General features: G+C 35.8%; 2 protein-coding genes across 9 annotated transcripts; both read right to left on the bottom strand.

Moving 5' to 3' along the window:
• Positions 1–8,700: 8,700 nt before the first annotated feature.
• Positions 8,701–12,703, bottom strand: LOC139839979 (pentatricopeptide repeat-containing protein At2g30780-like). Of its 4 annotated transcripts, XM_071830197.1 has the most exons (4): positions 12,449–12,703; positions 12,111–12,171; positions 10,229–10,628; positions 8,701–10,137 (listed from the first exon to the last, which is right to left on the bottom strand). In XM_071830197.1, the coding sequence occupies exons 3-4, from the start codon at positions 10,616–10,618 to the stop codon at positions 9,022–9,024; spliced, it is 1,506 nt and encodes a 501-aa protein (XP_071686298.1). In that variant the 5' UTR covers positions 10,619–10,628; positions 12,111–12,171; positions 12,449–12,703; the 3' UTR covers positions 8,701–9,021. The 4 variants fall into 4 exon arrangements, with proteins under 4 accessions (XP_071686298.1, XP_071686297.1, XP_071686299.1 ...); XM_071830196.1 differs by lacking the exon at positions 12,111–12,171; XM_071830198.1 differs by lacking the exon at positions 12,111–12,171 and having other exon boundaries at positions 12,482–12,703.
• A 1,225-nt stretch (positions 12,704–13,928) lies between these two features.
• Positions 13,929–17,714, bottom strand: LOC139839597 (pre-mRNA splicing factor SR-like 1). Of its 5 annotated transcripts, none has more exons than XM_071829702.1 (5): positions 17,549–17,714; positions 16,951–17,304; positions 16,523–16,603; positions 15,048–15,119; positions 13,929–14,955 (listed from the first exon to the last, which is right to left on the bottom strand). In XM_071829702.1, the coding sequence occupies exons 2-5, from the start codon at positions 17,230–17,232 to the stop codon at positions 14,215–14,217; spliced, it is 1,176 nt and encodes a 391-aa protein (XP_071685803.1). In that variant the 5' UTR covers positions 17,233–17,304; positions 17,549–17,714; the 3' UTR covers positions 13,929–14,214. The 5 variants fall into 5 exon arrangements, with proteins under 5 accessions (XP_071685803.1, XP_071685804.1, XP_071685807.1 ...); XM_071829703.1 differs by having other exon boundaries at positions 16,951–17,234; XM_071829706.1 differs by lacking the exon at positions 17,549–17,714 and adding an exon at positions 15,324–15,369 and having other exon boundaries at positions 16,951–16,986.
• Positions 17,715–18,503: the final 789 nt, after the last annotated feature.

The following is an 18,503-nucleotide window of genomic DNA, read 5'->3' as shown; positions in this document are numbered from 1 at the left end:
ATTACTATTATCAGTATTATTATTATCCTTAAACTAGTATTACTACAATTGATAATTTTACAAAACAAAAGATATATATATATATATATATATATATATATATACAAATATAGTTACTAAATAAAGTATATTAATACTACATAAAATTTTGTTTTAACTAGTAAGATTAATTAAATATCAAATAAATATCATAATGTAAAGTGAGTATTAATAAAATTATATATATAAGAACATTAATCTTAATACATAAAATACTAGATATACACTTGTTTGATTACGATTATTTGTTTTAATATATATACAAATGATATAGGTTCGTGAATCCGAGGCCAACCCTACACTTGTTCAATGTCGTCATATGTATTTTTACTACAAAATACATTTGGTGAGTTTTCATTACTCCCTTTTTAAATGCTTTCGCAATATATATTTTTGGGACTGAGAATGCATGCGCTGCTTTTATAATTGTTTTACGAAATGGACACAAGTGATCGAAACTACATTCTATGGTTGGATTATCTAATCGAATATGCCCTTTTTATATAGTCTGGTAATCTAAGAATTAGGGAACAGAAACCCTAATTGATGCGAACTCTAAAGATAGATCTATCGGGCCCAACAAGCCCCATCCAAAGTACCGGATGCTTTAGTACTTCGAAATTTATATCATGTCCGAAGGAGGATCCCGGAATGATGGGGATATTCTTATATGCATATTGTTAATGTCGGTTACCAGGTGTTCAATCCATATGAATGATATTTTTGTCTCTATGCATGGGACATATGTTTATGAGAAATGGAAATATGAAATCTTGTGGTCTATTAAAATTATGAAATGATTATTTATGTTAAACTAATGAACTCACCAACCTTTTGGTTGACACTTGAAAGCATGTTTATTCTCAGGTACGAAAGAAATCTTCTGCTGTGCATTTGTTCATATTACATGGAGTCGTTCATGGCATATAGAGGTCAGAACCTCGCAATGAGACCAACTGTTGAAGACTTCGTCCAGATGGATTAGGCTGGGGCATTTCATATTTCTCAGGTGTTTAGACGTTGTTGCTTCTGCTGTTAGCCTTGCTGTTCTAGTCTAGGTGTACAGACTTGCTGTGTTAGACTTCCGCTGCATTACTTAGAGATGTCTCAAGCATGAAACTTTTACTTTGCATTCTCAACTTATGTTATTTTCAAAACAATAGCTTTGTAATGACCTTAGTATCATGTACTCATGTTAATGTTTCCTATTCATCTTTTGTAAAACGTTATCTGTTCATGAATGCAAAACTGGTTTTCAAACAGCATATAGTGTTTGACCTTGTAATGATCCTGTTGTTGATGTACCGTACACGATGATTTTGTACGGGGCATCACAAAGATCATCAATAGAAACATCGTCAAAAGTAACTTGACTCGGTTTAGGACTCCCCGTTTCCGGTTTGCCGTAGACCAAATCTTCATCAAAAGTAACATCTCGCGAACGAATTACTTTTCTAGCTTCGTTGTCCCAACAACGATAACCCATTTTATCGGACCCGTAGCCTATGAAAATACACTTCTTTGACTTAGCTTCAAGCTTGTCTTTATCCGCATCTTTGGTCTTCACATATGCATTACACCCAAAGATCCTAAGGTGACCATAACTCACCTTCTTGCCTTGCCATTCTTCCTCGGAAATTCGGAAACCCAACGGTGTTGAGGGTCCCCTATTTATCAAATAAGCCGCCGTATTAACCGCATCCGCCCAAAACATCTTAGGCAAACCGGCATGTAGTCTCATACTCTTAGCCCTTTCATTTAACGTACGATTCATACGTTCGGCGACCCCATTGTGTTGCGGTGTTTCCGGTACCGTTTTCAACATTCTAATATCGAGCTTTGCACAATGGTCTTTAAATTCAAGACTACCATATTCCCCTCCATTATCCGACTTCAAGCACTTGACTTTCAAGTTAGTTTCATTTTCTACCATAGCTTTCCACTTCACAAAAGTATTAAACACATCGGATTTAGCTTTAAGAAAATAAACCCATACCTTTCGAGTGGAGTCTTCAATGAAGGTGACATAATAGCGAGAACCTCCATGTGATTCTACATTGGTTGGACCAAACACATCCGTATGAACGAGCTCCAATTTCTCTAACTTAGGTGTATTCCCTGATTTCCCAAAAGTCACCTTCTTTTGCTTCCCATAAACACATGGTTCGCAAAATCCAAGTTCTATTTTCTTCAAATCCGGAATCCTCCCACTCGAAACAAGCATCTTCATACCCTTCTCACTCATATGCCCGAGTCTTCGGTGCCATAGAGTTGATTCGGACTCAACATTAACCGTAGCAACCACCGTGTCTTCATCAAACACTTCAACCATATAAAGAGTTCCCCTTTTATGTCCACGAGCCACTACACAACTACCCTTAACCACCTTCCATTGGCGGTTTTCAAAAGTAACTGCGTTACCTTCATCATCTAATTGACCAACCGAAATAAGTTTCCTTTTCAATTTAGGAATGTACCTTACGTTCTTCAAAGTCCAATTAGAACCAAGAGTAGTCTTCAAAACAACATCTTCATTGCCCTCTATGTTGAGTTGCTTGTTGTCCGCCAATCTCACCTTGCCTTGATATGAACGAAAATTCTTCATCATTCTTTTGACATGAGTAGCATGAAACGAAGCTCCCGAATCTAAAATCCAAGACTCCATAGAATTTTCAACACTACACAAAAGTGCATCATCACTTTCCCCTTCGGCCAAGTTTACACCTTTCGCGGAACTATTTTTGCAATTCCTTTGAAAGTGCCCTTTTTGATTGCAACCCCAACAAGTAACTTCACTTCTATCTTTCGATGGATTCCTCTTCTTAGACTTATTCCTACCCTTTTTGTCACCGCATTCAAATTTCCTACCCCGGTTGTCGGTACTTAACAAAGAACCGGACGTTGATTCTCCCGAGTTTCTCCTACGAGTATCTTCACCAAGAATCAAATCCCTTATAGCTTCAAACGCTAGCTTAGTAGTTCCCGTAGAGCTACTAACCGCGGTAACCTTACCCGACCAACTTTCCGGTAATGATGAAAGCAAGATAAGTGCTTTTAGTTCATCATCAAACTTAATCTCTACCGATTCAAGTCTTGAAACGATATTATTAAATTCATTGATATGATCCGTTGCACTCGTACCTTTCTTCATCTTAGTATGAACAATTGACGCATGAGAAATACCTTATTTGCAGCTGTAGGTTTCTCATACATGTTAGAGAGTGCTTTCAAGCAAGCAAACGTCGTCTTCTCATTCACAACGTTGTATGCAACGTTCTTAGCAAGTGAAAGACGAATAGCACCCAAAGCTTGACGATCCAAAAGCGTCCAATCGGCATCGTCCAAGCTTTCGGGCTTGGTCTCTAACAAGGGTTGGTGTAGCTTCTTTTGATACAAGTAATCTTCAATTTGCATCTTCCAAAAGCCAAAGTCTCTCCCATCGAATCGGGCGTTTCTAAACTTTCCATCTTCCGCCATTGTTCCCTTAACGAAACTTTGTGCTCTAATACCAGTTGTTAGGATATTAGGACCCAAACAACGCTAGTAATTCTACAATATTACTAGCCGAGTAGTGATACTACCAAGATCACTCAACCCACTTAATGAACGAAAGATTAAAATGCAAGAAATGTAAGAATGACACAAGATATAACGTGGTAATATGCAATCGTTGTGATTGCTTTACTCCACGAACCAACTAGAGATCGTTTATTTACTGAATATTTGAGAGTGGTATGTTACAATTGCATACAATGAGTTCTATATATAGGAGAAGTAACAAACACAAGTGTGTCAACTTGATCACCACTTGTTCTTTATCATTATCTTCATGGAATCATCATGGACAAGTTGTAAGGCTTTACACCCATGCTATGGCATGATCACAGCCATAAATGGTGGACAAAAGCAGCCAAGCATGCACCTAAAGTGCAAGTGGACTCAATTAAGAACGGATCTTTTGGTTGCAACTTGAGCAAGTGGCAGGCAGCAAGAGATGCGCCGCATCTGAAGGTGATGCGCCGCATCCCTTCAATTTCCACGACAGAAACTAAGAACCAGCAGCAGATGCGCCGCATCTGAAGGAGATGCGCCGCATCTGAAGGAGATGCGCCGCATCTCTGCCCTTTGATGCGCCATATCAGCCCAATGCTCCGCATCCAAAACCTTCGAACTATTTTGCTCTATGAATGCGCCGTATCTAAAGAGTGATGCGCCGCATTTCATTGTTTCACGTTTACCGAAATCTGCAAAATTCGTGCAACACTTTAACTCATCTTTTGTGGCGACATTTCCAACTTTGTTTAAATGTCTCCATACTCCAACAGCTAAGCCGCATCCTTACACCACCACCATCTTCGAAAGAACAAACGATCGACTACGCCACCAACATCATCGAACCACCATCATCGTTCATTATGGCTCAAGAACAGGTTAGTTTGCTTCGATCTATGTTAGTTTTCTTCGATCTTTGTGCCAAAAATGCTTTTTGCACGCCAAGCGTTCGATAAAATGTCTCAACGAAATGTGTTTGTATTTTGTGATTTTGTTGGTATATTATTGAGACAACGTACGATACCCAGGTCTTTTTGCTAGTTTTGAGTTGTATAACTCGGTTGTTATTTAGACGCAAGGTTAACCTTGCGTATTTGCGTATTGCTTATTTTGGACGCATGGTTACTTTTGCGTCCTTGCGTACTGCATAAGGTTAACCTTACATGTGCATGCAAGGTTAACCTTGCGTCTTGCGTCTTTTTTTAAGTTACACGCAAGGTATTCCTTGTGTCCTTGCGTCTTGATTGCATGATGCACGCATGGTACACCTTGCGTCCTTGCGTCGCTTACTATTGGCACGCAAGCTTGATCTTGCGTCTTGCATCTCTCTGTTTTTTTCTGCTGATTTTCTTTGTCTATTTAGTTTTTTACATTTTGAAACTTTAAAAATTTAAATCCCCTAAAAACATTTTGTTTAATATTCATGTTGACATAATAATAGTATTTAAATTTATATATTTAATTTTATAGTTTAATTAATTAGATACTTCAAAAATTCCGTAAAACTGCGGATCTTTAACTAGTTCATATAATATGATTCGGTCTGTATGAATGAAGATGTCCTTATTCCTTAATGCATATGCTTCATTAAAAATCAACCTCATTCCATTTAGTCCATTCTGCATTAAGATACCAATACTTCAATTTATAGGATGAAAAGTGAATTTCCATAGAACTTAAAAGGATTTATGTTGCAAAAATAGTAAAGTGCATATGGAGTTGTCCTAAATCTAAATCCATATCTCAAGATTTTGATTTAAATGAATTTAATAAATATTAAATAGTACATGAGCGATGTACCGAGTTTCAATCACTTTTATAGTACCTTCATTTCCCTGTTATTTACACACACTCTTCAAAAACTTAAACTTCCCCAAAACTTTGAGCATCTATTACACCTTCTTCTCTTACGATTTAAAATTCACCACCACCACCATTATATCAGTCGCGCAATTACGGAAACAACCATATAAACGTTGGGAGTGGTGACCGAATGATGCGTTGTCACGCGCTGCAGACGCATTTCTCGTCCAAAAATATAATTTCCGATTAGCTTGCTTTTCCGGCCAGTTACAGGGCCGTTGACCGACGTTAACGAGTTGAACCTCGAGATCTTGGTAAGCTAGTGACCCACGACCATCCTTCATTACACTCCTTTCATTTCTTGTTTTTGTTTTTGAGGCTAATGGTGGCGGATGATGGCGGTGACCGACAGTGGTCTTCGATATCTAGTTAAAATGAGTTAAAATTGTGGAGGTGGATGGTGGTTGATGTGGGATGTATAGTGGTCAGTGGTGGTAGCCGAAGTTGGTTGTGGGTGGTGACCAAAAGTGGCAGGTGGTGGTCAAAGGTGGTTGTGGGTGGTGGTTAAAGGTGGCAGTGTGTATGGTGGTGGTGGTTTTGGGTAGAGTGAGAAAACGAAGCTTGTAGGTTTACCTTTCTTAGCCCTTAAAGTTTGTGTGGTTTGCCACCTTTGATCAATGGGTAATGTGTAAAATGTAAATGGGTCGGATCTAGGGGCGGTTTGTACAGTGAAAGTAAGGAGAGTTGGCCAATGAAATTTTGACACTTAACTACACCAATTAGAATATTCCTTAAAGTTTGTGTGGTTTGTCACCTTTGATCAATGTGTAAAATATAATTGTAAATGTAAATGGGTCGGGTTTAGGGACGTTTTGTACAGTGAAAGTAAGGAGAGTTGGCCAATGAAATTTTAACACAACTTTTTTTTTTTTTTTTTTTGGCAAAAAAACTTGAAATATATTAAAAGGATTTTCACATAGTAGTGAAAATCTGAGATTACAAGACAAAACCATACTGATATTGCATTCTGAACTTACAACTTACTACCCAAAATCAAAAGTGACACTATATCATTACAAAGAACAAACAATAAATCTCTTCCTACCACAATATCTCTTTGAACCTTCAAAAAAGCTACTGCTCAGACTCCCATTAGCAATCTTGTAGAATCTATCCACACATAAAATATATGGGAAGCACACATCTTTGCACTAACTAACCATTGAAACACCTTTACTTAGAACGATCCACGAAAATGGCCCAACATACATAAACACCATTAAAAACCAAATCAATTCTAGCTAGCCAAAATGCCCAAATAGCAGTCGGACCGATGAGCTTCCAAAGTTTCTTCACATCAAAACCCAACCCATTGCACCAATCACTTGAAAGTTCGATGATCGATGAAGACATGATCCACACTACGATCCACCAATTAAAAAGTACCACCCATATTTTGTGAGACCATATACAATGAAGTAATAAGTGGTAAGGAATAAACATGTACCATCCAATATAGCCGTGTTTCATTGTGTCAAAACCCTAAGAAACAATTAAAAGCGAAGGAAAAGGGAGAATTCGAGAATTTTCTCGAGGGTATGTTTGATAGCAACGAACGCCCGACCAAACCAAAAGCATGTTTGATTGCAACTTGACACAACTACACCAATTCGAATATTGGATAATAAATGATGATAACGATATGATATAGCAACAGTTTGGAGGGTAAGTCAAGCAAGCTCTTTGACGTTCGTTCAAGAAAACCATTTGACGACCCTATCATTTATTTATAACTACTTACAAGATTTTTTATGGTCAAATTTCAGCGTGAGCATATATTTAGATGGCCAAAAAAAAAAGTATAACAGTCACCGAATAATTTGATTAGATATCGTACATCTGACTAATGTATTCTCTTCCCGGATAGCCGAAAAAAGTAAACCTTTATTTACCCGTTTAGATACGGATACAGAGAATAGCAAACAACGTACTTTAATAAGTGTTTTGTTTCATCATATTCATGGTACTACTTACAAAGAAAATTACTTACTTTTTTTCTTCACTTAAATAACAATAACGATTACTATTAAAATTATAAAAACTTCATCAATAAATAAAGGATTCTATAAAGTATAAACCGATACAACAAAATCGATGACCGTTAAAACTCGAAGATAGTAAACAATCTAGAACAAACTTAAAAAACTAGCTATCTCAATTCGAGCCAAAACAAAAACGGCTACAAAATAACAAAACACTACCAATCAAACAACTATCATACCTAGATACAGTGGCGTGTATACTAAGAACTGAAATATTGAAACACTAACAAAACAACAAATGTAAAAATGCAATATATTAATGAAACGTAAGATTAATCTGTATATTATAAAATAAGTACTTAAGTTATAAGTTTTGAGTTAGCAATTAGCATTGCAAACACATTGCCCAGTGGTTGGATGCTTTGGAATTTCCAGAGACCCATGTTCAATCTCCACTAACTATAATTTGAGAAAATTAACTTAGATCTCATTTAAACATGGGATTAGGGGTTAATTATTAGGTTTCAAATCGTTTAACTCAAAACCGAACAATATAAACGTTGAGGGTTACGTACTTACATGATAGTAATTTCTAGACCCATTTCTTTCTTTTTTTTAGCAAGCTGCTATGCTCAATCAGGTCAATGGGTGCGGATCTGATACCAAAAATGTTGAGGTAAAGAAGAATTTGAGGGAATTAATTGTTTCATTCGAATGCTAATTAAATTTCAAACGAGTTACATGAAAGTCAAATAACTAACCATCGACATTCAGCAACTAAGCAACTACTACCACAAAACAAGTAACCATCTAAAGGCTACAACACTTATTCAAATAACCTAACAAACTATTGTTTCGTCGTGGGTTAGACTTATTGCGGAGTTGCAGTTTCACCGTGGGAAAAATAAAGGGAGATGTCCTAAAATTTAGTGGATTTTTGTTGAATAACAATGATGCTTATAATGAGGTTTAACCTGAGACCTTTTGTGATGATATCAGGACCCAACCACTAGGGCACTAGGCTATCTTGGAATGGTTCACCTTTGTACTCGAAGGAGCTTTATTAACTTGATTCAATATGTTTTATTTTTAATTTTGCTTGATCATAAGGCATTTTACTATTTGAGTTATAGTCAGAATTCTCACTAAACTACACCATATATCAAACATTCTATTGTTACAGACAATGAAAATGTGGCAACTTAGTGACAGCAAGTCTGTAAGAAACATAAGTTTTACATTTAATACCACTCTTTTCCAGAACTCACTAGTGATCATTGCAACCCATTTAGGCTGGTACAATAGGATAGTCCTTAGTAAATCAGTTTTGCCACAGCTTGTATAAACTGCATATATAAAACCAATTCAAAAGCAAAACATTTTAAGCTGTAATTACATCTTATTTCAAGAAAACTCAGCATTGCGGTAGGTATACATAGGGACAACAAATAGGAGTTGATAACCAAAAAGTACACGCATTGACATTAAATCATACCGGTGTCAAAATGATATTGCCGATGAGGAAAAAATAATAAAACTCCAATAGTTTCTTTTCTCATTTTCTACATTAACACTGAAATATCTGCTACGGTCGAACTCCATATCCATGCTTATACATCAACCCTAACACCCTATAAAATTTATTTTGATACCCTTGTTCTTGTTCTGAATACGCCTTGTACAATATATAAAACGTTCTTTTCGAGCACGTGAAGTTATACTTACCCATTTCAACTAAAACTTGCTCCATTTCCTCGACCCGTTTTTGTGATGCAAACATCATCATCAGCCCATGGTACAACGACCGACATATTCTCCACCCTGAATCCCCTGCACGCGTTACAAACCTTGCCAGCCTGTCAACTGCATTATTCCTAAAATAATTTGAAGTAATCGCACGCATGGTTGTCACAGTGTTGACACTCGTGTTTCGGTGAAATGCTTCTTCTATTGACCTATCCATTTGGTCAACCATATTCTCGTCAGCATAGAGTTTTATAAGCAACACATTTAACCAAGGTCGGTACTCATACTCAGGGATTAGCAACATTAGCTCCTCGATTCTTTTAACTCTATTTATATATCGATTTTTACAATATGCACATATCATAGATCTAATTAAAGGAATCTGCTTTTCACGAATGTGAGGTCCCACCATATTATAAATCTCTTCCATCTTCTCTACGTTACCTGAATGAGCATACCCACGAAGCATTAGTAAGCGTGTATTGAGATCAGGGCGAACGGGTCCCGTCTCCATCATACGGTAAATATTTTCCATATCATCCCACATCCATGCAGTTAAATAACCCGCCATTAAATTATTGTACGTGGTCAAATCAGGGGCGATATTGTAATCTTTCATTTCTTGAAATGCTGCTTCCATTTGATTTATAAGAACCCGACGGCCGTAAATCGATATGAGCATGTTGAATGTAACTGATGTGGGACAACAACTGGTATCTCGTTTCAAATCACGATAAACTGATTGGCAATTTTCACTAAGGCCATTATACATGTACGCACTGATTAGAGCGTTGTAAGTTGAGGTGTTACGTTTCCGTTTAAATGTAGCATCCAGGAAAATTTCGACAGCCAGATTTACGTTCTTCAATCTACCAGCAATTTTAATGCCTTTTGCATACTCTTCTGATGACATAGGCCTCGTGTTATCTTCTTTTTTTCTTCTCCAGTTAAAAACCTGACACATCAAAATTAAAAATTTACTCCAGAAAATTGAGTAAAAAATTTAATAACATAACAATAATAACAGTAAGAATTGTTAGTTTTACCCTGATAGCCAAATGAGGATCATATTCCAACAACTTAAGAACCTCAATCATAGCAGCACCATCAGAATACATCTTGAACAAATTCCACCCTTCAACTTCCAAAAAATCTTCAAAAGAAGATGACTCATCATCATTCACATTCCTTATCAATTCATCTCTAAATAAACGGACTTTTACAACCAAATCTTCTTTTGCTCGTACCTCAGCGTAAGCCCATTTATCAGCAAATTGTCCATACAAATCTAAAAGAGCAGCTTTAGATACTTCTTCACTCGAAAAATAACGAACGGACGTGGAAACTGTTGTTGGATTCATTATGAAGGATTTGGGTACTGGCAATCGACCATTATGGAAATACAACAGCTCCGGGATCCTAAACACCCTCTTCATATTTTTTAACCTGAAACCAAATATCATTTTACATCTTAGAGTTATTAACATGTGTGTAATAGTGAATGAGAAATGTATGAGACCTAATTTCAAGTATATTCATGCAAGATGGAAACCATATTATCAAGACAATTTAAATTTAAATAATTCAAAAAGCAGCAAAGGGCCATTGGCGTAGCAGTATCAAGGTAAACTTCCAACTGGGCGGTTGAGGGTTCAAGTCCTCAAAATGGAACAAATGTAGATATTCGATGTGTGTATGAGTACTTGCCTATTAAAAGATTGACGATTTAAATGACAGTAACTGCCAAATACAATAAGCCTTAACTTATTAATTCTAACATTTTCAAATTTTCACTCCAGAAAACTCATACACATACTTAAAGCTAAGTACTAAGGTCAGCCGAGCCTGAGAAACAACGTTGGCACTTGAAATTCCGGTAATTGTGTTACCAAGATAAGTAACAACTGATAAGAAGAATTGTTAGTATTTTCTCTTAAATAGTATTGCTACAGTAGAACCCTGTATGTATCACGAAATTTAAGGCAGCATGCCTATTCTTTGATGGCCATGATGCAAAAAAAGGAGTAAAAAACTACTCATAGTAAACGGTTTTAAGACAATAAGGGAAGTTTAAAACGTATATCGTCGTCTTTGAATGTAGTTATCATTCTCTTTAGTTTTTTTGAATTGCATATTTATAATATTATTTATATACATGATTTTCTTATCACAATACTATGAAAATACCAAATAACATGCAAGTTCCAAACTTGAATGTTATATTCATATTCTTTTATTTTTAAGCTCCTGAGAAACATCAACATTACATTCAACACACACTTATACTTACAATGTTTGACTTTGTAAATCGTTTACTAATATGCGTATCACGAAAGCAAAAATTACCGAAAGGAAACTTCAAAACATCTAATAAGATGCATCACAACTTATATCAACCAAATAAACCGAAAACCCACAATGCTAAAGTTGCTACCAGTTTTAACCAGCCCTAAAATATTACCTCGTCAAGAGCCTAAAACATCCATACAGACTCGTTAATCCCAAAGAAAGAAGTAACTTCATCATGGACATATCATATGAATATGGACTAACTGGGCAATAAACCTAATCACACTGCTCCAAACCACTTAAAGCATTCAAATGAGTAAACGGATTAAAAAGCCTAGTAACAATGCTTCTTTAGTGGTGGTAGTAAGACAATATTGCTTTGTAAAGCTCTCAAAAGAACGCGTCATAAAGCTAAAAAGTTGGACAACAAATAATCTATCCCAATCCCATTTTATGCCTATTTCTGGTTAAGTCCATAACATACAAAGACGTAACAAAACTATGAACATAATTGAAAATGAGAATAAACAATTTTATTATGCGCATTATGAAACTGAGAAATGTAAAAATGACTCACATTCACTTGATAAATGAAACAATTGAAAGAAATGAATTGAATAGTAAAAACAAACAAGATACCAATAGAGAACTTCAAAATGGGGTTTTGTTTATAATAGATGTTAAAAGCAGCAGCTCCTATCTGAAACACCATTAATTATCACATAGATACTAATAATAATTAATCGATTATAAAAGTAAAAATTAGACATTGAACCCTACGGAGAATTAAAAACTACAAACAATATGGCAATGGAATTAGAACCATAACCTAAAATAAAAAAATGTTTCAATTTTTTTTAAAAGGGATGTGATTCGAGCAGAAAGTATTACTCATGTAAAAGTCAATTTATAAAAAACCCTAACGTAAATTTAAAAGAAATATTGAAAATAAATCTAACAAAAACCGAATAACCAACCTACGAGAGACATAGAATAACGATGAGAGAGACCTGGAGCTCCGGTGGCGATGGGAAAATGAGGGCGGGCAAAAGAAGATAGTGGCGGTGGTGGTGCAGGGTTGCCAATAAGAAGGGTTACTGTGAGGTAAAAAGTTCAAAAAGACACAAGTGAATAATCAATTGAATTGACAACGATATAGATTTTATTATTCGCTATTATAGTATTTTTTTGACAAAGAGAATAATCTTAAAATCATAATCTTATGTAAGGGAAATAGCATAACTTGGTTTCACGATAGTTAAACTAGATGTCATATGTATTATGTAAATTATGCAATTTTCAGGGAAATAGCATCGACACCAACAATATCGACAATGAGAGGTGAGGAGGACTTTGTTGGTTAGTGGGTTTTGATTTTGGTAGTTTGCAGAGGTCCTTGCCGTTTAGGTGGTGGGTTTATTCATGTTTTTTCAATTCTTATGTTTTTAAGTCGTGTTGTTCGTTAGTTCATGGCGAGACTCGGGTCTAGTTAGCTTTAAGTCGGGTTTTGTTGCTGAGATATTTTATTGCTTTTAAGTCTCGTCTTGTTTTTCTTTCTATCTTTCCGAGATAAAGATTTGTTATAAAGTTTTCGTTTTTAAAAAAAAAAAATATTAACAACAACAACAACAGCACCAGCACCACCACCAGCACCACCACAACAACCACCACCACCACCGCTTCCCTTTCTTACAATTATAGCAAAAGTTAAATTAGCGAAACATCTTATTTAAAAGCAAAAAAAGTTACCTTTAAAAGTAACAGTTATTACAAACATTGAATTAAATTAAATAATAATATTTCTGCCAGTATAAGTCCTGAACCAATATAATTCTTATTGATACATTTGTCTAATTTTCTAAATAGTTTAAGCGTGTGTTTCGATTTCAATTTCAGTTTCAACTCTAACCTAATCTTCATTCAAGTGTAGGACTTAGGCAAGACTTGTAAATCGAGCAGTTATAAAGCAGCTTAATCGCATTTATCGTCTCTCACTTAGCTCTGATTCTAACCTAATCTGATACGTGAATACATCTTACCGCAAACAGAGGGGATCTGCAGCAACACACGACGGACCCCTCACCCCATTAATTATCGTAAATTATCTAGTGCAATATAGGAAAACTTTTATCACAAGATGATTTAGTTGTATAGCTTATGATTATAGTGATTAATTAATACTCCGTGGTAATTATATTTTTAGAAGGTTCAGTTTTACACATTAGGCACACGCCCCAACAATATATACAATCAAGCCAAGGCATTTCATTTGGATGGGTTAAAAAATCAGACATCACTTTTCAGTTGACAAATAGCATGAGACTTTACTACTTAAGTAATGTACCTACAAAGCACTGCAGAAAGACTAGCAGAACATGTTTATTTTCCAACAACTAATGATTTGTTTCTGTACTAACTTTAAATTAAACTGTTGTTTCATTATCGCTTAATCTGTCATTGAATCTGAAAATTGGTCTATTTCTATGAGACATAAAAATCAAATACCCTTCTCAAACATAGTCAAATAGAAACAGACACAAATTCACAAAAAAAAAAAAAAAAAAAAAAAAAAAAAGTAAACAGCCTATAAGATGTGAAGAAGTTACAGTAATACATTGACCAATTTAAAACAAGTCAATCTCAAAGTCAAATTAAATATACATGCCATCGTTTCCTTACCACAATTGAATAGGCGCATGTATATTATATTGTGCCGGGTCCTGATACTGTCAGATGCACATGGTTACCTCCAAGTTGAACCACCGAGCCGTATGACCTCTTCAGCACCATTACTCCTACCAGGACCCCTACCATCAGTCGCACCACCATTTTCAGTAGTCAAATCACCATACATGTCTTTAAGCTTCGCTAGGTTGCTGGTTGCAGATGTTCTATCTTTTATTTCTTCTCTCTTTGGACTTGGTTGACGGTCCACAAACACACTTCGGCTCCTGCTCCTGCTCCTACTCCTACTTCGACTTCTACGAGAACTCGATCCTCTGTGGTAGTCCCTACTGCTTCTTTCCCTGGACCTTCGATCATAATCATGCCTCCTATCTCTATACCTGTCTCTATCTCTATCCCTGTCTCTATCTCTATCCTTTCGATAATAACGGTCGTGGTCCCGATCTCTATTCCTTTCAGGATAATCCCGATCGGATAAATCACGGCTTTGGCTACGGTGACGGGATGGGGATCTTCGAGAATCTTCGTTGTCGTTTCGGTCATAGGAAGGTAGAGGTGGGAGAGTACGCCGAACAGGGGAGGAATCTCGTGTGGATGCACGATGAGGGGCCCGCTGACCGAAAGAAACCGAGAGAGAAGCTTTAACAGAAGGTGGTCGACGTGCCATGTCATCAGACCCACGTGTGGATTCCCCAGTTACTCCACAATGTTTGGTGGGAAGTTTCAGTCTTTCGAGGTTTGCTGTAATTGACCGCATTACTGGAACAGGGATACGGGGAAACAACGTATCAAAGTAGTACTGCAAAAAATAGTTATAAAACCTTGTCAGTTAAAGGATGGATAAAATAGAGTAATGAGGATATGAGATAAGAATTAAGACTGGCACCTGACCTGTCCAAGAAGTAGGTCCCGCACGTAGACGCCCATTGTTGTCATCCTACCATTAGATCCAGGCGAGAACTCCTAACAAAAGAATACAACACAAATCATTGATCAAAACAAATGCCCTTAAGTGCAGATTATACAACAAAAATGGTGCTATGAGGCACCAAATAAACTCAATGCACACACAAAAAAAGTATCTTTTAACTAAGCTAACATATAAGTGACTACAAATAAGGCTCCTAGGACAACGAATAAGTAAGCATCTACCATAAGTAATGCTACCTATGTACGCTTCCAGTTGCATGACAGCCTTCCATTATTGCCTGAACTATTGAACGAGTACAAACAAAAGAAACAGTTAAATGATACAATTAATTCATTTAAGAAAAGAACAATAAATGCAAGAATGCTTATCATACAGTTTACAGAGTACAACTTAAATCCTATTTTCACAAATTCCTCATTTGCATTGTTGATTAAACTTCTAATGTTGTAAACAAGCCAGGAAAGCAAGTTCAGGGCCCATCTTCAATTTTATGATGTTGACACCAAATAACATCAAAGGTTGAGCATTCAAATGGTTTTATCATAAAGTCAAAGCTATACCTCACTATTATGAAAGATTTAAACAAACTTACCGGGTCATCCATGCCGCGATCGAAACTTTTAATTTTAATTACTTTTGTAAGTGAAGTATTTGTGATGTGTAAGCCTCCAAACCCTAGTACCTATCACTCTATCGTCGCCTTTTAAACCAAGCCAACTACGCTTAAGAGCACTTAAACCAACAAGGATCACCTATCGTCGAGTAAAGTAACTCAATAAACTATTCCAAACTCAGGCACAAAGAGCACCCTGAGAAATTATAAAGTTGCAAATGCAAACCGGAACGAGTAAAAAGTCCTATCAATAGGACATTGAGACATTGTACGGTTGTAGCTCTATAAAATGACTACGGGCTTAATCCACAAATCGCACCAAAACAGACTTTCTTTTTTATCTGGTCTACTTTCAGGCCGTGGCTAATAAAAAACAGACATATATAACTAAAAGCAAGAAGTGTGCCCTGAATGGAATCAAGCAGAAAAGATCCCACCTTTCCGACTAGAAAATTACTACAACTTATGGAATTATACTCGTGAAAACCAAACAATAACCACCATACCGAAATCGATGTACCTATATCCAATTTCTAGAAACATGGTTGAGGCTATAGATCATCATAAATCTTAGATAAATAAAATGTATCATACTCTCCACAAAATGTGATGCTCACACTGTCAACTAAAAGCTACAAATGCAGAAAAAACCATTCAAGGATGATAATTTATTATTGTTAACGTCGTGTATAAAAAAATATTTTTAATATACACAACATATTGAAGGTCGAACACCAAGGATCATATACAAACTTCAACTAGCAGCTTCACAATCAAAAGTTGCATAATAAAAAAAAAAAACACAAAAAAAAATTGGAGTACCTCATCATCCTTGATGTACGGTTCAAACCAGCCCCACAAGCTTTTAGGATCTGCAGCATACCTCAAGTATAGAAATCCAATCTGCAGAAACAAATCATAAGTCAATACATGTATGTATGATTCTGCTATAGACACATTGAGTTTACAAGGCATGTGCATTAAAAACTTGATTGAGAACCTTACAAAACATATAGAAGCCTTTAACCAAATACCAGTCAAATCCATGAAAAAATTTGCATTCCAAAAACGACTCAGGTTACAGTAGCGCTACCAAATAAACTTCGTTACGGATTTAACAACCAAGGTCGAGCATATGCAATCCAAAAGGCAATGCACAGGTAAAAAAATTACTAAATATGTCTACTGACACAAAGTATTAATATTTGAACTGAAACTTATGGCACTTAACAACATGTGTTAAAACTTACCGCTCTAATGTACGGAGAATCCGGGTGCTTCAATAGTCCATGCATTTGTTTTACAGTAAGCTTCATAGTAAAGAACTTGTACAGAAGACAAAATGCGGTCGAAGGCCCACGACAATTCCCAGTCATCCACGGTTCCACGTGATCCACTTCATTGTATATCTCATCAACCACCTCATGATATGTTTTGAACCGAATAAGCCCTTTAAAATAATCTGACGAAAGGATGTTCATACAAAGTACCCTTTCCAACAGTTGATCAATCGGCTTAATCGGTATTTCCATACCTTCAAACCAAACAATGTCCAAAAGTCAGCTGCTTTTTACACTTCACTTAAAACAAAACAGCTTTCAATCCTAGCATCAATACATACACAAATCAATCAACAATTGCAAAGCTTAACACATACATATATTACATATATAAATGATCAAACTTGGATTATATTGGGAAGTTAACTCTAATTATTGATTTGAAACATAATATACACGGTAGAAGAATTAAACTTGTAAAAACAATAACAAACAAGATATGATTGATTTCAAGACGGTTAATTAAACGATTAGAAACCCTAAAAAAACTGAAATTAAAGCGATTTACCTTTCTGCTGTGATAAATATGAAAATATGGGCCGGAATTTGAGAAACACAATCTCAGAACGAGTGAATTTAGGGTTTTTTTTGTGTGTTCGTCAGCTAACCCTAGACCCCAAAACTGAAAAGGAGCATATAATAATTTCCTGGCTGAAAGTTTATTGATGCGTACACGGTTTTTAGTGGGTTTTTTAATATACGGGTATAACCCGGTTTACCAAATAGGATTGGGACTTACAGTTAGACCCTTGCATCTTTTGCTTTGTTAAGAAAGAGCCATCAACTTTTAGATAATACTTCACTTTTCCCCAACTTTTATTTTTCTGATTCAGACTTCAAACTTGAATTTGTTATAATTTTACTTTAGATTTGGATCATAATTGGTAATATTTAAATTCAAATATTAGGCTCCTTTTGGTTGGAAGAATGTTTTGAGGATGGAATGGAATCTAATGAAAGGAATGGAATTTGTAGGAATTAGAATGCAAAGGAATTAGAATATGTATTTTATTTGGTTGCTAAAATAATTGACGGAATTGGAATGTAAATACGATCAATTGATATTATTACCCTTTATTATAGATCCACATAGTATAAAGTATATAGTATTGATTATAAATTTTTCTAGAGCTGCTACCTTTTTTTTTTCCAATGTAATAATATATTAAGAACAATACCAATTACAATACAAAGGCAGAGGATAGTCATGCCCCAACCCAAAACAATACATCCAAATACAAAGTGAATACCACTCAAAAAACAAACAACATACAAATCACCCTAGTTTAAGCTGAAGCCTATTATTAACCAGAACAAGATCACAAAGATCTGCAACCTTCTGCACCTTCACATTATCCTTAACCTTCAAGCAGGTTAACTTCAATCGAATAAATTCCCGAATAGTCCACCCAATATCATCAACTGAACTTGAAACATTCTTAAACAATCTTCTATTCCTTTCA

The sequence above is a fragment of the Rutidosis leptorrhynchoides genome, chromosome 4, assembly GCF_046630445.1.
Source record: "Rutidosis leptorrhynchoides isolate AG116_Rl617_1_P2 chromosome 4, CSIRO_AGI_Rlap_v1, whole genome shotgun sequence".
NCBI lineage: Eukaryota > Viridiplantae > Streptophyta > Magnoliopsida > Asterales > Asteraceae > Rutidosis > Rutidosis leptorrhynchoides.
Note: the sequence above shows the minus strand (reverse complement) of the source record. Positions and strands in the feature narration are given on the sequence as shown.